At 38.6% G+C, this 15352-nt stretch overlaps 1 protein-coding gene across 1 annotated transcript; it reads right to left on the minus strand.

The window, feature by feature from the left end:
- Positions 1–601: 601 nt before the first annotated feature.
- LOC109992985 (zinc finger CCHC domain-containing protein 24) lies at positions 602–15062 on the minus strand. Its single transcript, XM_020645783.3, has 4 exons — positions 14740–15062; positions 12561–12764; positions 3125–3289; positions 602–2084 (listed from the first exon to the last, which is right to left on the minus strand). Exons 1-4 carry the CDS (start codon positions 14950–14952, stop codon positions 1971–1973), a joined length of 696 nt encoding a protein of 231 aa, XP_020501439.1. The 5' UTR covers positions 14953–15062; the 3' UTR covers positions 602–1970.
- Positions 15063–15352: the final 290 nt, after the last annotated feature.

A 15352-nucleotide genomic window follows, 5' to 3' on the forward strand; every position in this document is an offset into this window, starting at 1 on the left:
GAACACATAGAAAGATTCTCTCAGGAAATGTTTGCCCTTGAACAACTGGCTGACATTGAGCTGTTACAGTCAAAGGTGTGCCCTGTTACTGGAGGGGAAAGCCGATATTTTATCACCATCTGGGTGAATGAAATCAGACTTGCGTCACTCTCCTCGCCTCCCTCTGTTTTCCTCATCAGCCTCAGTTGACAGATGTTCTAAGTATTGGACTGTCCAGGGGACTTAAGGTGTACAATGTCGAGATATAGTCTCTCCTGAGGGGTTCAGCTTTTCTTTTACTGTATGTTCTTCCAGCGCTGCTATAGACGGACACCAAGCCAAATCCAACTTTGCTATACCAGATGTTCAAAAAATATTGACATCAAGATTCTGAGAATATGAGTGGGGGATAAACATGTGTAACATCTGGATCGGTTTATGTTGACAAAAATTGATTTTATCAGTTGTCAAGTATACAGCCCTGTGTGGACCCTCCCTAAACCAAACCCCTAATGCAAAACTCCTGATTTAACAACCGTCATCTTGTGCTTTAATTCTTTTACAGGACACAGAAAAAAAAAAAATTCTGCAGAAGAGTAAAACAACCAGAGGACACACAGAATAAAGTGTTTAAATCGTTTTTAATACAAAACTTTTTTTTTATAGAGATCAACATCAATCTCAGGGGTCACTTATAAGGCACATTAAAATGGTGTTTCACACTTTTTAAAACAGCTTAAAGTCATAGTAAGATTTTGTTCCATAGTCATTTAACATCAAAAGAGCACTGAAATACAAAAAGCCCTTAAAGCAACACGTAGCCTTCCACTTAATCCTTCATATTACATTCACATATGTATTCCCTCTTCATGTCATGGCACAACCCCAAAAATAAAAACACTCTGGCGAGTCCCTTAGCACTGGGTGCTGGAATATAACAGCTGTAATTCAATCTAATGTCAGGGAATCAAAAGCTTCCACCTTATTGCATTTGGTTACAGTCTAGAAAAACTTCTCACTGACAAACTAACCGAAAGGTGAGCTAGATTTGGGACTGAAATTTGAAAGTTTGAGAAGTTAATCAATTCTATGCTATATTCACTTAACTTAATACAACAACTTAATTCAAAGGAAAAAAATGGGTCCCTGGAACACTGTTTGGAGCGAAAAAGCTACCAGGAGCTACGGTTTCACTGTTGAGGGCCCATCACTAGAACTTCTCGCATAGCATTTTATCTTCAAACAGTGTTACAGGGGCAAAATGTCCCTCTTAGGACAGTTTGTATATAGAGTTATGAACATATACCACAGAATCTGTGTCTGCAACTGTCACAGTTCTCTACCAAAAACTCCATAGTGCACCTTTAAGCACAACTGAAGACTTACAAGCACATATCTTAGGAGGAAAAACTGTTAGTTTTCTTGCTCATATATTCCTTCACAAAATGTAATAAGTCAAAATATATTCTAAAAGTATGCACCCTCAAGTACTGATAATACAGATAACAATACAGATATACATTTATACTGCATATCTTATTTTAGTAAAGACCTGTTGCATATTTTATACAGAAAACATTATTATAAGTTATTTCTGGGATATACAAACATGTTATAAAGACACTTCACTCACGAACTGCAGTGAATGAACATGAGTGAGGACAGTCACAAGTTTCTTAATTCACAGTCGAAAAGATTCTTGGTTCCTTGTTAAGACTCTGAGGGAAAATATACATAATAAAAGTCAGAGTCAGTTACCTTCAAATGAAAAGTAAAAACTCTCCCTCATTGGCAGACACTGTAAAAAAGAAAAAAGAAAAGAAAAAGAAGAGCCTTTTATGCCAAGAGTCACAGTTTCAGAGGTTTTTTTTGTGACTGAAAATGCATCACAGTAAAATAAAGTTCTTTATCTTGTATTTTTTTAGTCATTCAAATAAAGCTATTCCTTATTGATAAATCTTTGAAGGGGTGTTTTTAAGGAGGGTAGAGTGTTATTGGTCACGGCGGCAGTAGTAGCCGAGGACTTTGCATTTTTCACACAGGTGCTGCGGGTGCTCTTTGCTCTGGTCAGACACATCCAACCCGTCAGGCTTCTCCAGAGGCCGCTGAAACAAAACGAAAAGAAAAAAATACAAACTATTATTCGGCAGCAACAAATCCTTAACAGAGTCCAAAGGATTTCAACAGACTTTTCAGTCAAAAAGTACAGATGAATTCAGAATGATGCTTTAGTCAAGGCTAATGTCTCTGTTTGATATTTTAATTTAAATTCAAACTGAAATCACATTTTTTTTCCCCATAAGAATGACATTCCTAGCGCTTAGTGTAGACAATTCTGTCCTCGTGTGGCGTGTGTCCTCAGAGTGATTTGTATTGTCGTATTGTTTTTGAAATCCTAGCTACATCTACGGATAATTTTACTAAATCTTAACTTCATTTTATCAACATTTCAGTAATGCTATACAATCACATCAAATGAATCTGTATTAAGATCCAAAGCTGCACGGACATAAAGACAGAGTTCCAGTTATAAGGTAAGGAATGATTGCTGTGTTAGATATTTGTGGACATGATTTTTAGACCTCTTAGATGATATGACAAGAATTTGCCGCACTACTCAGAAAGAGTGGAAAGAGTTTGGCGGTCAATAATGGGAAATGTAAAAACATGTTGTTTATATAGTGAGGAGTTGTCGCCATGTGAAGGTTCGTCTTTACACCTTATTATTCATCATGTAAAATTATTTTTAAATTTGCACATGGTAAAAGATAGCTGCTTAAAAAAACACTCTACCTGTTATTGTGGCCTACGTGTAACTATCAGATAATATATTTTAAATATCAGGAAACAACGTGGTCAGAGCAGACATATAAGTGTTCCAATAGAGTGGGTTATTACCCCTGTGGTTGGATACAAAGAGCTCAAATCAAACATTTGGTTTGTTTAAAAAGCAGCTTTTGGTCTCCAGGGTCAAACAAAATGAAGTATATCTTGAAACACTCAGACAAGCTGGTTTGAACTGGTTCACCCCGAAGCTGTCAGCAGTGAAGACGATTTTTTTTTTTTTTTTCCTGTGAGGATTGGACGCCATAGTTTGCTTAAAGTGAACAAAAGCTGTTCCACTGCCTTCTGGCCACACTGTTACCTGTTTATGAGGGTAAACGTTGATGTGGCACTTGATACATTCTTGTCCCATGTTGGCCCAGGAGTTCCCGCTCATCCACTTCCTCTTGCATTTAGGGCATTTGTATTCACCGAAGCACCGCTTCTTCCCCTGATACGGGGTCAGGCCTTCACCTTTGGGTCGAGCCTGAAAAGAAATACACAAGAAAGCAAAAACCTTTACATCCCTGACATTATGTTACACTCATTCAGAGCTTCCCTTTATTGCTAAAATTCTACAAAGTATGTGCACAAAAAGGGGTTCTGAATGAAAAGTTGACAGAGCACATGAATACAGTATGAAAAAAGGAAAATAGGGATCTTTCCAACAATATGACGTTTGACAATTTCAGACATCACCACCTCTGACTTGAGGATATTCACAGACCTGCTTGGTTGTTTTGGACTGCAGCCGATTGAAAGCACTGTGTGAATAGAACTAGATGTGATAGCAGCCCTGTTGGTGTTCCAGAGTATCGAGTTTATGGAACAGTTTTGTCTCAGGAATGAGATCATTATTAATGATGATTAAAGTTCAAAAGCTCATGTTCTTTGATACTTGATCAATACTTATGGTTCTTGTATGTTAAATGGACACCTTTTATCTATTACAACATGCAAATGTAGACACTTAGAAGAAGAAGAAAACAACGTCTTTCCTCCCATTTTTTTTCCTGAGGAAGTTGGAAATATTGTTCTGGTTAAGTGCAATTTATTTGTTGGACAGAAATTAAGGAGTCTCAGCTTTCCCATTAGAAATGAGCTCCCTCCCTCCAGCTGTGCTCCCGAGGGACCATAAAGGAGGCCCCGGCCCGTGGGGGGGACCAATGGGAGAGGCCTCCTTGCTATAGGACAAATACCTCAGGCTCTCAGTCATCCCTCCCAGTTGGCCTTGACCCACCAATCAGGACATGCGGATGTTAGCAGGGAGGAAATAAAACCCAGATGAACTCTGCACTTGTATAATATGACAAAATTCAAAGCCCATCACGACGAAATCATCCCGACAAGACTGGTTTAAATTAGCAGCACCTCAACTGGAAAGTAGGGCAAATCAATGACGATTGAAGAAGCAACCCTATAATATTGTTTTCATTTGACAGCAGGAACATATGTCAGGTTTAAAACTTTTTGCAGCCCATTTTATTTATTCCATGCACTACATCAAGTATGTTCAGTGTTAAATCTGTGAAGAACATTGAAGCCTGTATTTTCATTATCTGGCCACCATGAGGCACTGTGGGAGGTCACTTTTATGGCCTCAAGCACCTACAGGGAGAGCAGACATGGAGCATCATCTTCCTGAGGGAGGAAACAGCTTTCGCTCTGCAGAGCAAGCAAAACAAACTCTACCTAAGGTCCGGAGCTCATAGGCCAGCAAAGGGCATGGCACAGGCTGGAGTTTCCACCAGTCCCCTAAAAGATGTGACAGGGACAGCAAACAAATGGAATCCCACTTCTGACCCTGACGTTAATAGACACTCTTGTGCAAGGACAGAAAGTTTGAACGAATGCTGAAAAAAAAAAAAAAAAAAGGTTCAGTTATTAGCTGGTACTTGCGGCTTTTTTCCCGTTGAAATATGAAGTCATTTTGATGATTACATTTAGAAAATATATGACAAGAATATTATCCTAGTTGTGCAATAAGTATAAATAAATGAATTAAAAAATTGGTATCACTGAAACATCACTTTGTTCTGTATGAATAGAATGTGACAACAATTTCAAGAAAATTCCTCGGCAAGATTTACAATCTACAAGGAGGAAGCTGTCATATAACATAATATAGTCAAACCTAACTGGAAATCTGGAAATCAACATTGATTAAAATGACAATATCCAACTTACGGCCTACAGATAAATCAGTTTACTTCATTTAAAATCTTTGGAATTGTGTCCTCTAGAGATTACATTGGATCAGTGTTTGATTTCTTGGTTAAGATATGTTATTTCAAATGGACTGGATTCTATTTTTAAGGCAAGGTTATACACTTCATAGCTAAAACATGTAACTGGTGAATCTCAAGAAACACTTTCTGATTACCGCTGCTTTGGTGCTTTTGTTTTCACTGCTGATAATGGTCTTATCTGTCCTCAGCCGTTACTGTGTGTTGTTTTTGGCCGGATCATCTGCTGAGGAGGATGAGTCAGATAGAGAGAACCCTGGAATGTGGGGTAGATAGACTCCCTTTGATAAGCAGTCGCTGTCATCTGCTGGAACATAATGAATATATAGGAGAGGAACGCTGCAGAGCTCAGGTTTTATGTGGTCGCGTTTTTTAAAGATAAAGTGACGTTTGTCAAACTGGAGGACTTGTTTGTTGTAGATTACAGTTTTCCTGAGGGGAAGGAAGGGGGAAGGAAGGGTTATTTTGTACACTGTTACCTCCTTTTTGTTGAATGTTGGTTGGCAAAAACAATTTTCCTTAAACTGAATCATATTAAAATTGTGTGTTTTTAAGAAGAACATTTTTTGAAGTTGTAACAAATTTTAGGAATTTTTATAATTGTGTTATTTTTAACCTAAATATCCACTGTTGGATTTTGGTAGACGCAACATAACATTTTTAAATTATGATAAATAAAAAATGTAGGCCGACTGATGCACACAATATTTTTTTGTGGAGGAGCTTAACCAAAATTATAAATACAAATTATTTTTCAGAGTAAATAAAATAAATCTGGGAATTGGCGGAACTAAACCACATTGTGGGATTTGAGGTGTAAGTGTTTTGAGGGAGTTTTAATAACAGATAGTGTTAGATTAAAGACAGAATATTTATTGTCCCTGTTTTTTGGTTCTACAGGTTAAAATGATTATTTGCTGATCATTTAAAAAAAAAAAAAAACAACGTCTCCTGCCACGTTTGCCTGAGGAAGACCTTTTAGATCAAAACTTTGTTCTGTTTAAATTCAAGTTGCTTATTGGGAGCTGAACAGTTTGCGGAACTTTGTCTTTTTTCAGCAGTATTATACGTTGATAAATTGTTTTGTTCTGCGCCTGTATGCATTTTGCTTGGATGTGTCACACCAGTTTTCCCTTTTTGATTTTTTGCACGTTTCACTGCCAATTCAAAATTGACTTGAGAGTTGTAGGCTTTATCCTTTATTTCATTATTCACACACTTTAACACTACGACTGAAAGGATAACTGTACCTCCTTCTGTGAACCCCCAAATCTTTTTGAGAGAATGTAGCCTTTTTGACTTAGCAACAGTCATTAGATTGTTCTTAATTACTCATGCTACCCAAGACAACAGCTAACATTAGCATGTAACCACTTACTAAATATTATTATCATTAGCTAGAGATTAGCTTCAAGCTAAAGTTACCGCTAACTACAAATTGCCTTAACACTAATCACTTCTGGGTACTGTTACAGTATGGGAAAAGAACAAATTCCGAGCTAACAGCAAAATGTGTACAGGATGGCTGAATGCTTACTAGCTTTTGTCTAGCTAATGTTTAACAAATATGTTGTTTCACTTTCAAATGTCGACAGATGTTACTTTGAATTTTCACAATCAACTGGCATTCAGTCGTTCATTAAACAGGAATCTGTTCATTGTTAACGATCATTAAAAGTTCTACTATTAGCCTGATATAAGGGTGAAATGGTCACCAATTGTGATTTTTTTTTATGTACAGGATGATAACTTGATAACTCTATAACTTGTTGCTTCCAACTCCAAAACGATTGATATGAAACAGAGGGAAGAAGTAAATCCTCCAGATGTAAAAAGCAGGGATCAGATTGATGTTTGACTTTTCTGCTAGATAAACACCAAGCAATTGAATGATTCATATTATTGACCTCTTATCGAATTGTCTCCTTTAGAAAAATCTAGCTATTCTACTGCTCTCTATTTACAGTAAATGGAAAGTCATCATTTTGGTGGCATAAACCCTCCTGAATAACAATGAAAAGGATCACTGAAGTGAACGCAGGAAAACATGGGAGACCATTTTCTCTGGATTTCAGTACAGGCATTAGTTTGCTGTTTGGCTTTGGTAACAGCTGGGCTTCTCCCTGATGCTTTGGGGGTCTGATACAAATTAAACCCAGTGAGGAAGAACGCTGTGGGTTTGTTAGTGTGGAGTAATTGACCACATGGTGTCCAATAGGCTTGGTGTTGCTGTGTTCTGCAGGAGAATGTCTCATGGGGGTATGGAAGTGGGGGAAGAGAGTGAATGAGAGAGAGAAAAAAAGAGAGGAGGGTGGGGGTGAGGTTTTGGAGTAGTCCATTGTTTATCCTGATGGTTTCCAGATGATGGCAGAGGGAGGCAGCCAACCTCCTGGGCCTCTCTCACCAGGCTACAAGGATCTGGGCCAAGCTTATCTGCTGCAGCCCTAAAATCTGGCTTTACATCGCTCTTTGCACTCTGGGGCTGATTTAAGTTACTCAACTGAAGTTATGGCTTTTGGAAAGGATGAGCTGTAACGCACAATATAAATTGAATTACTATCTTTTTATCCTAAAACAAAACCTTTTCCCACACATGGGTTCAGGCTTTAGGAGTCTAGATCATAAACATCAATTGTTTCGGGACATAATGTGCTATTTCTGCATTTTTTTTAAAGTGAAAAAGGGTCTGAAAACAAAAAATCATTTGAGCATTTTAGTGATGGTTTTAGGGGTTCATTCTCAGTTTGTCGACCACTTACATAACTGACATGAATGAATATTATTATGACATTTATATTTTGCAATTGGTGGGATAACTTAAATCTTATTGTACATAATAAAGCTGCTCTATACCCTTTTTTGTGGCTATTTTACACATTTTACTAGAGATGAAGGACAGTGGATAGAGTCAGGAAGAAAGAGTGGGGAAAGACATGGGGCAAAGGAGCAACAGGTGGGATTCTAACCCGGGCTGCCAGCTAAGGGAAAAAAGATAATTGCCTTTGCAAATTAGATTAAAACAAAACAGTAAAAGTTTGGATCATGCAGATAAACAATCAGCTGAATCTCAGTTAAACTGAAACAATGCTACACCTGGATTGTTGGAAACCAGGGCAGATGGGATTGGGAAGTTAATTCTTTCTTTGATCACAGATTTTGATACAATGTCAATTTTTCATTTAGCAGACGCTTTTGTCCAAAGCAGTATACACCATGATTTAAACTCCACTGGCTATGCCACCATGAACATATTGGGGCTCAGTGTCTTTCATGGATACTTTGACATGTGACTGCAAGAGTTGAAGATTAAGCCTCTAACCTTCCAAGTAAAAGAAGCACCAACTCTTCCACTGAGCTACAGCTGCCCCACTGTCATGATCTAACTGTCTAATCACTGTGTTAAAAGAGCTGTGAAACATGAATATAAATATACTAAATTGAGCTCTTTCCAAAAGTAAATCAATAATATCAATACCACTCCCATGCCTGTCAAAGGCTAAAGCCAGGAAACCCTTAATTTAGTAAAGCATAACGACCCAAAACAAGGGAACATAGGCAAAGCTTTTGAATCATTAGATGACAGGCTGATTTCAACTCACTTAAAATGATCAAAATCTGCCATCAGTTTCAGCATCGACAGACCAAATTTAAATCAAGGAATTGCGGCATCGAAAGTTCCAAATTCATTATCAAAGCAGATTATTTCCCTGCATGGAAACTTGATTAAACTGTAACTGTAAAGACATACACCCACTTCCTGTGTCTACCCATTGTTTCCAAAAAAAAACACACACTGGATGCTGACATCTCTTTCTAGCAGCTCACTGGCCCTTTAAACGGTCGTCTGACAGCCGCTCCTCTGCACAGACAGAAACAGAAAGAGACGGAGATGACTGCAGTCAAGCAGAGCTCAGCGAACAATACAGCTGACTTCCTGACCTTTAGTTCCACAGCCCCTCTGGAGAGACAATGCCCTCCTTATTTAGCCCAGGCTCTTCCCACCATACACCCTACTGTCAGCACACTGTCTCTAGTGTTTTCTCTTTACAGTAACCAGGATCAACTACTTAATAAATTAGGGGCCATTCAAATGATGTGACCCTGGGTTAAGGGCTAAAAGGTGTTGAAGACACTGAAAGCCAAAATAAAAAACTGCTTTTTGTGTGATGTTGGGTCTTATGGTCATAATATTAAGTATATCAATTATTACTAATTGGTGTAAAAACAAATTTGAAATATTGTTGATAAAGTTGTTTTTGGGACTTTGTAATATTGTATCAGCTTGATTCCAACATTTGTAGTCTCTGTCACATCTCCTCTGCCTCTAAACTGCCCCCACTGTTCATGTGCATACTCCATCTTGCACCACTTCACATTTATTTTTTAGAAAGTTCACAGCCGATGCGCCAAAAAAATGCATGGCGGACAAGACAGTCATAATGAACACGCGTATGTGCAGTTAAAAGCAAATATATTTCTGTCTAAAACTGCACAGACACAGATGTTGAGTTCAGTCAGCTGTTTTTTTTTTTAGTGTGCAGAATTATGGATGCATTGTTTGACTGTGTGAGTTAAGTGTGGCCATTTTTAATCTGTTTTCGATAGAGGGTGTTCAGCGTCTGAAGGGGAAGTTGAGCTCTGTAATTATATAGGGTTAGCTAACACAGCCAAAAGCCAACATTTAGCACTGCATTCGTCGCTTTGAGACAAATTGTATGCGCTAACTAGTGAACACTTAAATAAATCATTTTCAGATGGAGAGGTTTCTGACTTTTCAGATGTATCAAACATACAATTTTGGACTCAGTGACAGTGATTGTAACATAAACTATAGCTGTGTGTAGAGCCAGGCAGGTGTCTAGGATGCCACACCAGTTGAATTTTGTCAAATTGAAATATGTCTGCATTTTTTATCATTTCAAGCCCAATTTCCAGAGGCCTTTAATCTGCAGTACATTTAGGTATTTGGTAGAACTTAAACATGAATTTACATTTAAAACAGTAAATGGTGATAATTTTTAGATGAAAGTTTTAATGAAGCCATTATTCAGTGTACCATGCAATAGGACACCAACAGTGTAGCAGCAGTATGTATTTGACTTTTCTGGGGCTTAAAATGCCTCAGATTCCAGCCATGACGAACAAAAAGCAGTTTGTTCATTAGTTACAGCTTCAGAGGGATGGTCAGCACAGTTTCAACTGAAGAGGCCTGTTGTCACACCATCGGCACTCTAATAATTTATTTGGGTTTGAATTACTAGCAACACATGATACAATCTGACATCATCCCCCTAAAGAAGGGCAGGAGCAGGAGAAAGTCAGTGAGCAGAAATGGTTTCCAGATTTTGCACATTTTAAGGGGTGTGGCTGCAGAGACGAAATCGTAAATATCTCCGAAAAATACTTTGACGTCTTAACCTTTTAGTGAAGCAAGTAACCCAACTCTCCGCTTTGCTGTCAACAGGATGTTTACTGCTTGCAGAGCACAGCGTGGACAGCATAACTAATGCCTTTCAGGATAGTATAGACTTGAGCTGACACTTTTCATCATTCTTCATCGCTTTCCCTGAGGTACCATGTGTTTCTTTATCAAAGGAGCAGACTTTGAGAGTTGACTTGGGCCCCTTTCCACCCAGAGTTAGGCTGTTAAAGGACCTGCACACCCACTTCCTGTGTGCTTCTTCTCTCATCTTACTGAGCCGTGACTTTCTTTGATTCCTGTCCACTGCAGCTCCAGTGAAAATCAGTCAGCTATCTAGTGCACAGAAACACTGCTGCTAATGAGATTCTATATATATCTTTCTGTAAAGAAAGGCGCTTTAAACATGTCTTTTTGCAGTGTTTTGCTTAAAACCGGTGTATACTCAAAAATAAATAAAAACTAACACACTGCCACTTGTCGCATTGTGTTAGCTTTACAATTTGAGGGTTTTGCTCTTCCTCTCAATGTTGAGACATTGTGGTACAATCACACCTACTTTCAGGGATGCAAAGCTGGCAAATATTAAGACCTATAAGCAAACATAATTATTTTCTCAACATTCCTTACATTCCTTAACTGTCTGCATTGGCTGCTTCACTACACCAGTCGCTTGTCTGTTAGCGCTTTAGAAAGGCAATAAGCTTTCAAAGAAGGCGTTTTGTAGATCACGTTTCTTTTAATGGACAAAGTGATTAACTTCCTTATTTCTACCCTTGTGTTTTTTTTTTGTTAAATGTATGTTTTCTGAAATATTTTACTTCTCATGCATGCAGAGTAACCTGGAAAGTGTAGCTCAGCAGACTGGAAACATAGGCCAAAGCCTAGCATGGCTCGTTTTTAGCTAAGAAAAAATCCTTTGCAAGCAACTCTAAGAAAAAAAACAAAAATAATATATTATTCCCTGAATTTGTAATCTTTATAAAAATGGACTATAATACTTATAAATCACTTTCTGTGGGGTGGTTATTTGCCCTTGAACAGAGCATGTAGAGCTAACTCCTACAGTTGCTAATTCTTCCTCTACTTCCTCCTTTTCCTAAGCTAAGCTAAAACTCTGATGGGTGTTGCTTCATTGACATTTTACAGGGGTAAGAATGAAATCAATTTTTCAATTTTTGTATTCATTTTAGAAAGGAAGCAAGTGTACCTTTTCAAAATGTCTAACTCTGGCTTTCAGCTCACACAGACAACATTCAACACACAGCTAAAAATGAGGCTAGCTTTTTCATGAATTAAATACTTTACATGTTAATAGATTCCAGTAAATTCCAATAAATCTATTGTAACAACTACTTATTTTGTTGAGAAATTGACAACCTAGTTTAAAACGTGGCATTCAATAAATGTTATAAAACGAGCTAATTCTCTGTTGGCCCCAAAAGGAAGACATTACACTTTACTTTAACCTTGTATAATTGAGCAGTTAATTATTACCCGCTAATCGGAATTTCAACTTTTTGCTTCCTTGCTCCTTGGACACATCCTGACCATCAATCATCTGATTATCTCCATTATACCTAACAAATGTCAGGCATTTCCCTCTGAACTTGATCAATGGCGAAGTGCAGCTGTGCATGAAGCAGTGGTCATATTTCTTTCGTGTTTGGAGTAGAGGCCATGCCTAGTTCCACAGAGAAACCTATCATCTTTCATTAAGGCCAACTCCGAGATCCAATCTGGCATCTGTTGCTCATTACTAACCTGCGGTGGCACATCTAACTCAAATATGTGCTGAGGAGTCTATTTCTCACCAAAAAAAAAAAAAAGAATACAAATGTGATTTTAGCTCCTGGAATTTTAGGTTTTCACACCACTGAATGTAAAAAAGGGGGTTATACAGTCTGGCTACATGAGGATAGAGTTTGCACTGAGAGTCAGATCAAATGTGTCATCTTATTAACTTCATGATTTTCTGCATCATTTGCTTTTCAAAACACCGTAGTTCCTTACATATACATGTGTTTTAGTTTAGGGTTGGTGCCTATGTGAATCCGGACTTGAGTGATGTACAGTATCGCTGACTGGCTCACCTGAGGGCAGTCTTTGATGTAGTGTCCTTTGTTAAAGCAAAGGTGGCACAGGTAGTTGGGTGGCGGCCTTTTGCTGGGTTTGCGTGCCTCGGGGGACAGGGAGAGGTCTGAAAAATGGTCCGCCAGAGAGCTCAGGCCGTCCACGATATTGCTGAGGGACCCGTAGGGCGAGGAACTCTTGTAGAAGTTGTTGTTGTTCAAGGCCTGACAGGGAAAAACAAAGAGCGAGAGGCTAAGTCCCTTGCAACTGAAGCATGTTGGTCCAAACATTGAAATATGGTAAAGACCTTTAAAGTAGGGCTGCGGCAAACCATTTCAAACAATGCACAATATCCAGAACTTCAGGCCATTCGGTTGCAGATAGCTGTCCACTAATAAATCTGGTTCTGCTCAAGGTTTTGGCCTGTTTAAATTTAAATTGTATTTTTGCCATTTTTTCATTGGTGGATTAATGTTAAGTCTCTGCACACCGTATAATAGTACAAAGAGTCAGACCAGTTCTTAATGTGAAGGTTTTCCAGATAACTTTTGTTGTAATCTAGCACTTTACATTTTAATGTATTTATTGTCATAATCTTGTTAGAAATGGTTCTATCAAACCATAGATGCAAAGAAATTTAATTTACAGATCCATAAAAGCAGTATGATCCTATATAGGAGTAGCTAATGCCTTACATGTTTTATTGATTAATATAGTAGAGAGTCAATGTATTGTTCTTAACTAAAATGCTGTTGTTAAACTGATCAATAAATCAGTGCTTCCCTTGAGCTCGACACAAAAGTATCTCTTATTTCACAACACACAGAACATGACTGTACGATGAAAGAGCAGTTCAGCCAGCAATGTCAGTCCATCACCCTGATTGATTCTGTTTTGTCTCCCTGACAGTAGCCGACATTATGTCATTCCTCCAGATGTGCTGCCTTTACTGCATTTACACTGTGGGCCAATAGTGTCCATTTCCTCATTAGAACAAAAAGCCTTTGTCGTGTATTCTTCTTTCTTGTTCTATTGGCTCGGCACAATCATCATCTTTGTGCCTTTGGAGGAGATGGGTGCTATGGCACCGCAGGGCGAACATGTAGGAACAGCCTGAAGACACTGGCTGTTCATTCTGATGGCATCACAGACAGACAATTGTGATCAGATGCATACAGTGAAGTGTTGTGCGCTAGATATCAAACTGCTGCATATCTGTGGCACGTGCAATTAAAGTATGCAATTTGAATGGTTTAAATTATGGTTTGAATTATTTAAAACTCCTGTGAGGTTTTTAGCTGTTCATGAAACCGACTGAAATTAATATTGATACCTCTTTAAAGACAAAAAACAAAAAGGACCATCATAACAAATGTATGGATTCTATGGGTTTTATATGTCTGTCAGTCCAGCTGCAGGGTAGGTGTTGGACAAGAAATTAACAACACACTGCAGGACAGCCTCAATAAAAACCCAAATTCATTGTAAGTAAGACATTTACATTTAAGACTGGTGAGCTCTTACACATGTACAAGAAGCAAAGTAAAGAGCAAAATCACCCACTATTTCCGTAGCCAAAATCAACACTACCTGAAACTTCCTCACAGCAGCATGAAAAAATTAATGAAGGACCTAATATGGATCCTTGAGGTACACCATTTAGGATTATATTTAAAAATACAAATTTCTATAATAAACATAGGAACTAAATTAGTTATGTCCATTAATCCTATGTTACTTTTTGACTACTTCCCTTATATTTTTTTTAGTTTGAATTAGTAGCCTATCCATTTTAGCCACACCAAAACCCACTGTGTGAACACTGTATATACCTCTGACCAACAGAGGCCAGCTGGGGTGAACTCTGACATTTTTAAATCCTTGTGAGAGCTCTTTCTTAACCTGCCATTCCTCCTCCAGCTGCAAACTGACACCAGAACAGTCTGAACACACTCAAGCACTATACCAGGGTACAAAACACATATTCATATGCTACCCACTCACCACAGTGCCACCCAAAGGCATGCAGGTGAGGTTTACTGTACATACAACAAAAATAACCTGGAGGGAGTTATATGAGTATAATATTCGTGCAAGGAAGTTTTAGACCTGCAGCAAAAAAATTGAATGAGATGATGAAGGTTTCAGCAAAACATGCATGTTATTAACAACCCATGCAAAGTGTACAAAAAAATCTACCTCACTCCTCAGATGGAAGAAGTTGTTGATATAGTTGGAGCTCAAATCAGCAACACTGCGCTTAGAGATGTTCAATTCCTGAGTAGTTGTGTCTGACTCGGCTTTGAACGCATCAAATCCTCCGCTCTGAGTGTCTTGCAAAGACATGTAGACCCAGTTGAGCAGCTGTGCAGGTTGGTACATTGGGGTACCAGTTTCTATAGCGGACATCATGTTGCTGTTTTTAAAGAGGGCTGCTCCTCTTGGAACAGCACCGTCAAAACTGCCTGATGTACTGGAACAGCAAACTTTTCTCAGTCACCCCCCCCCCCCCCCCCACCCCCGGTCCGGCTGGGTGTGTGGGATCCTGGTGTTCACCTGGGGAGCCCTCAAGGACCCCCAGAAACCGGAAGACAGTGACAGGGAGCATGAAGCGCAAAAGCTTGAATGATACCAGAGAGCTGGAGGCAGCACTCAAACTCTGCGTTGCGTCACCGTGAAGGAGGTCCGACCGGAGATTCAATCGAGCTGCTTACCTTTCTATTAACACTGATTTTAAAAAATGTAACCTAAAACTTGTTATATTAAGCAGGCGTGTGATATTAATGGTATGCTTATTTAAGAATAGGAGAAA

Source organism: Labrus bergylta, chromosome 21 (genome assembly GCF_963930695.1).
Source record: "Labrus bergylta chromosome 21, fLabBer1.1, whole genome shotgun sequence".
Taxonomy (NCBI): Eukaryota; Metazoa; Chordata; class Actinopteri; order Labriformes; family Labridae; genus Labrus; species Labrus bergylta.

Bases quoted from the DNA above. Each gene is read 5' to 3' on its own strand.
- LOC109992985 (XM_020645783.3), bottom strand. From the start codon at position 14,952: ATGATGTCCGCTATAGAAACTGGTACCCCAATGTACCAACCTGCACAG. The intron at 3,290-12,560 runs GTGAGCCAGTCA...ATTTCTTTTCAG, and splicing joins ACATCAAAGACTGCCCTCAG to GCTCGACCCAAAGGTGAAGG. The intron at 2,085-3,124 runs GTAACAGTGTGG...GTTTTGTTTCAG, and splicing joins ACGTTTACCCTCATAAACAG to CGGCCTCTGGAGAAGCCTGA.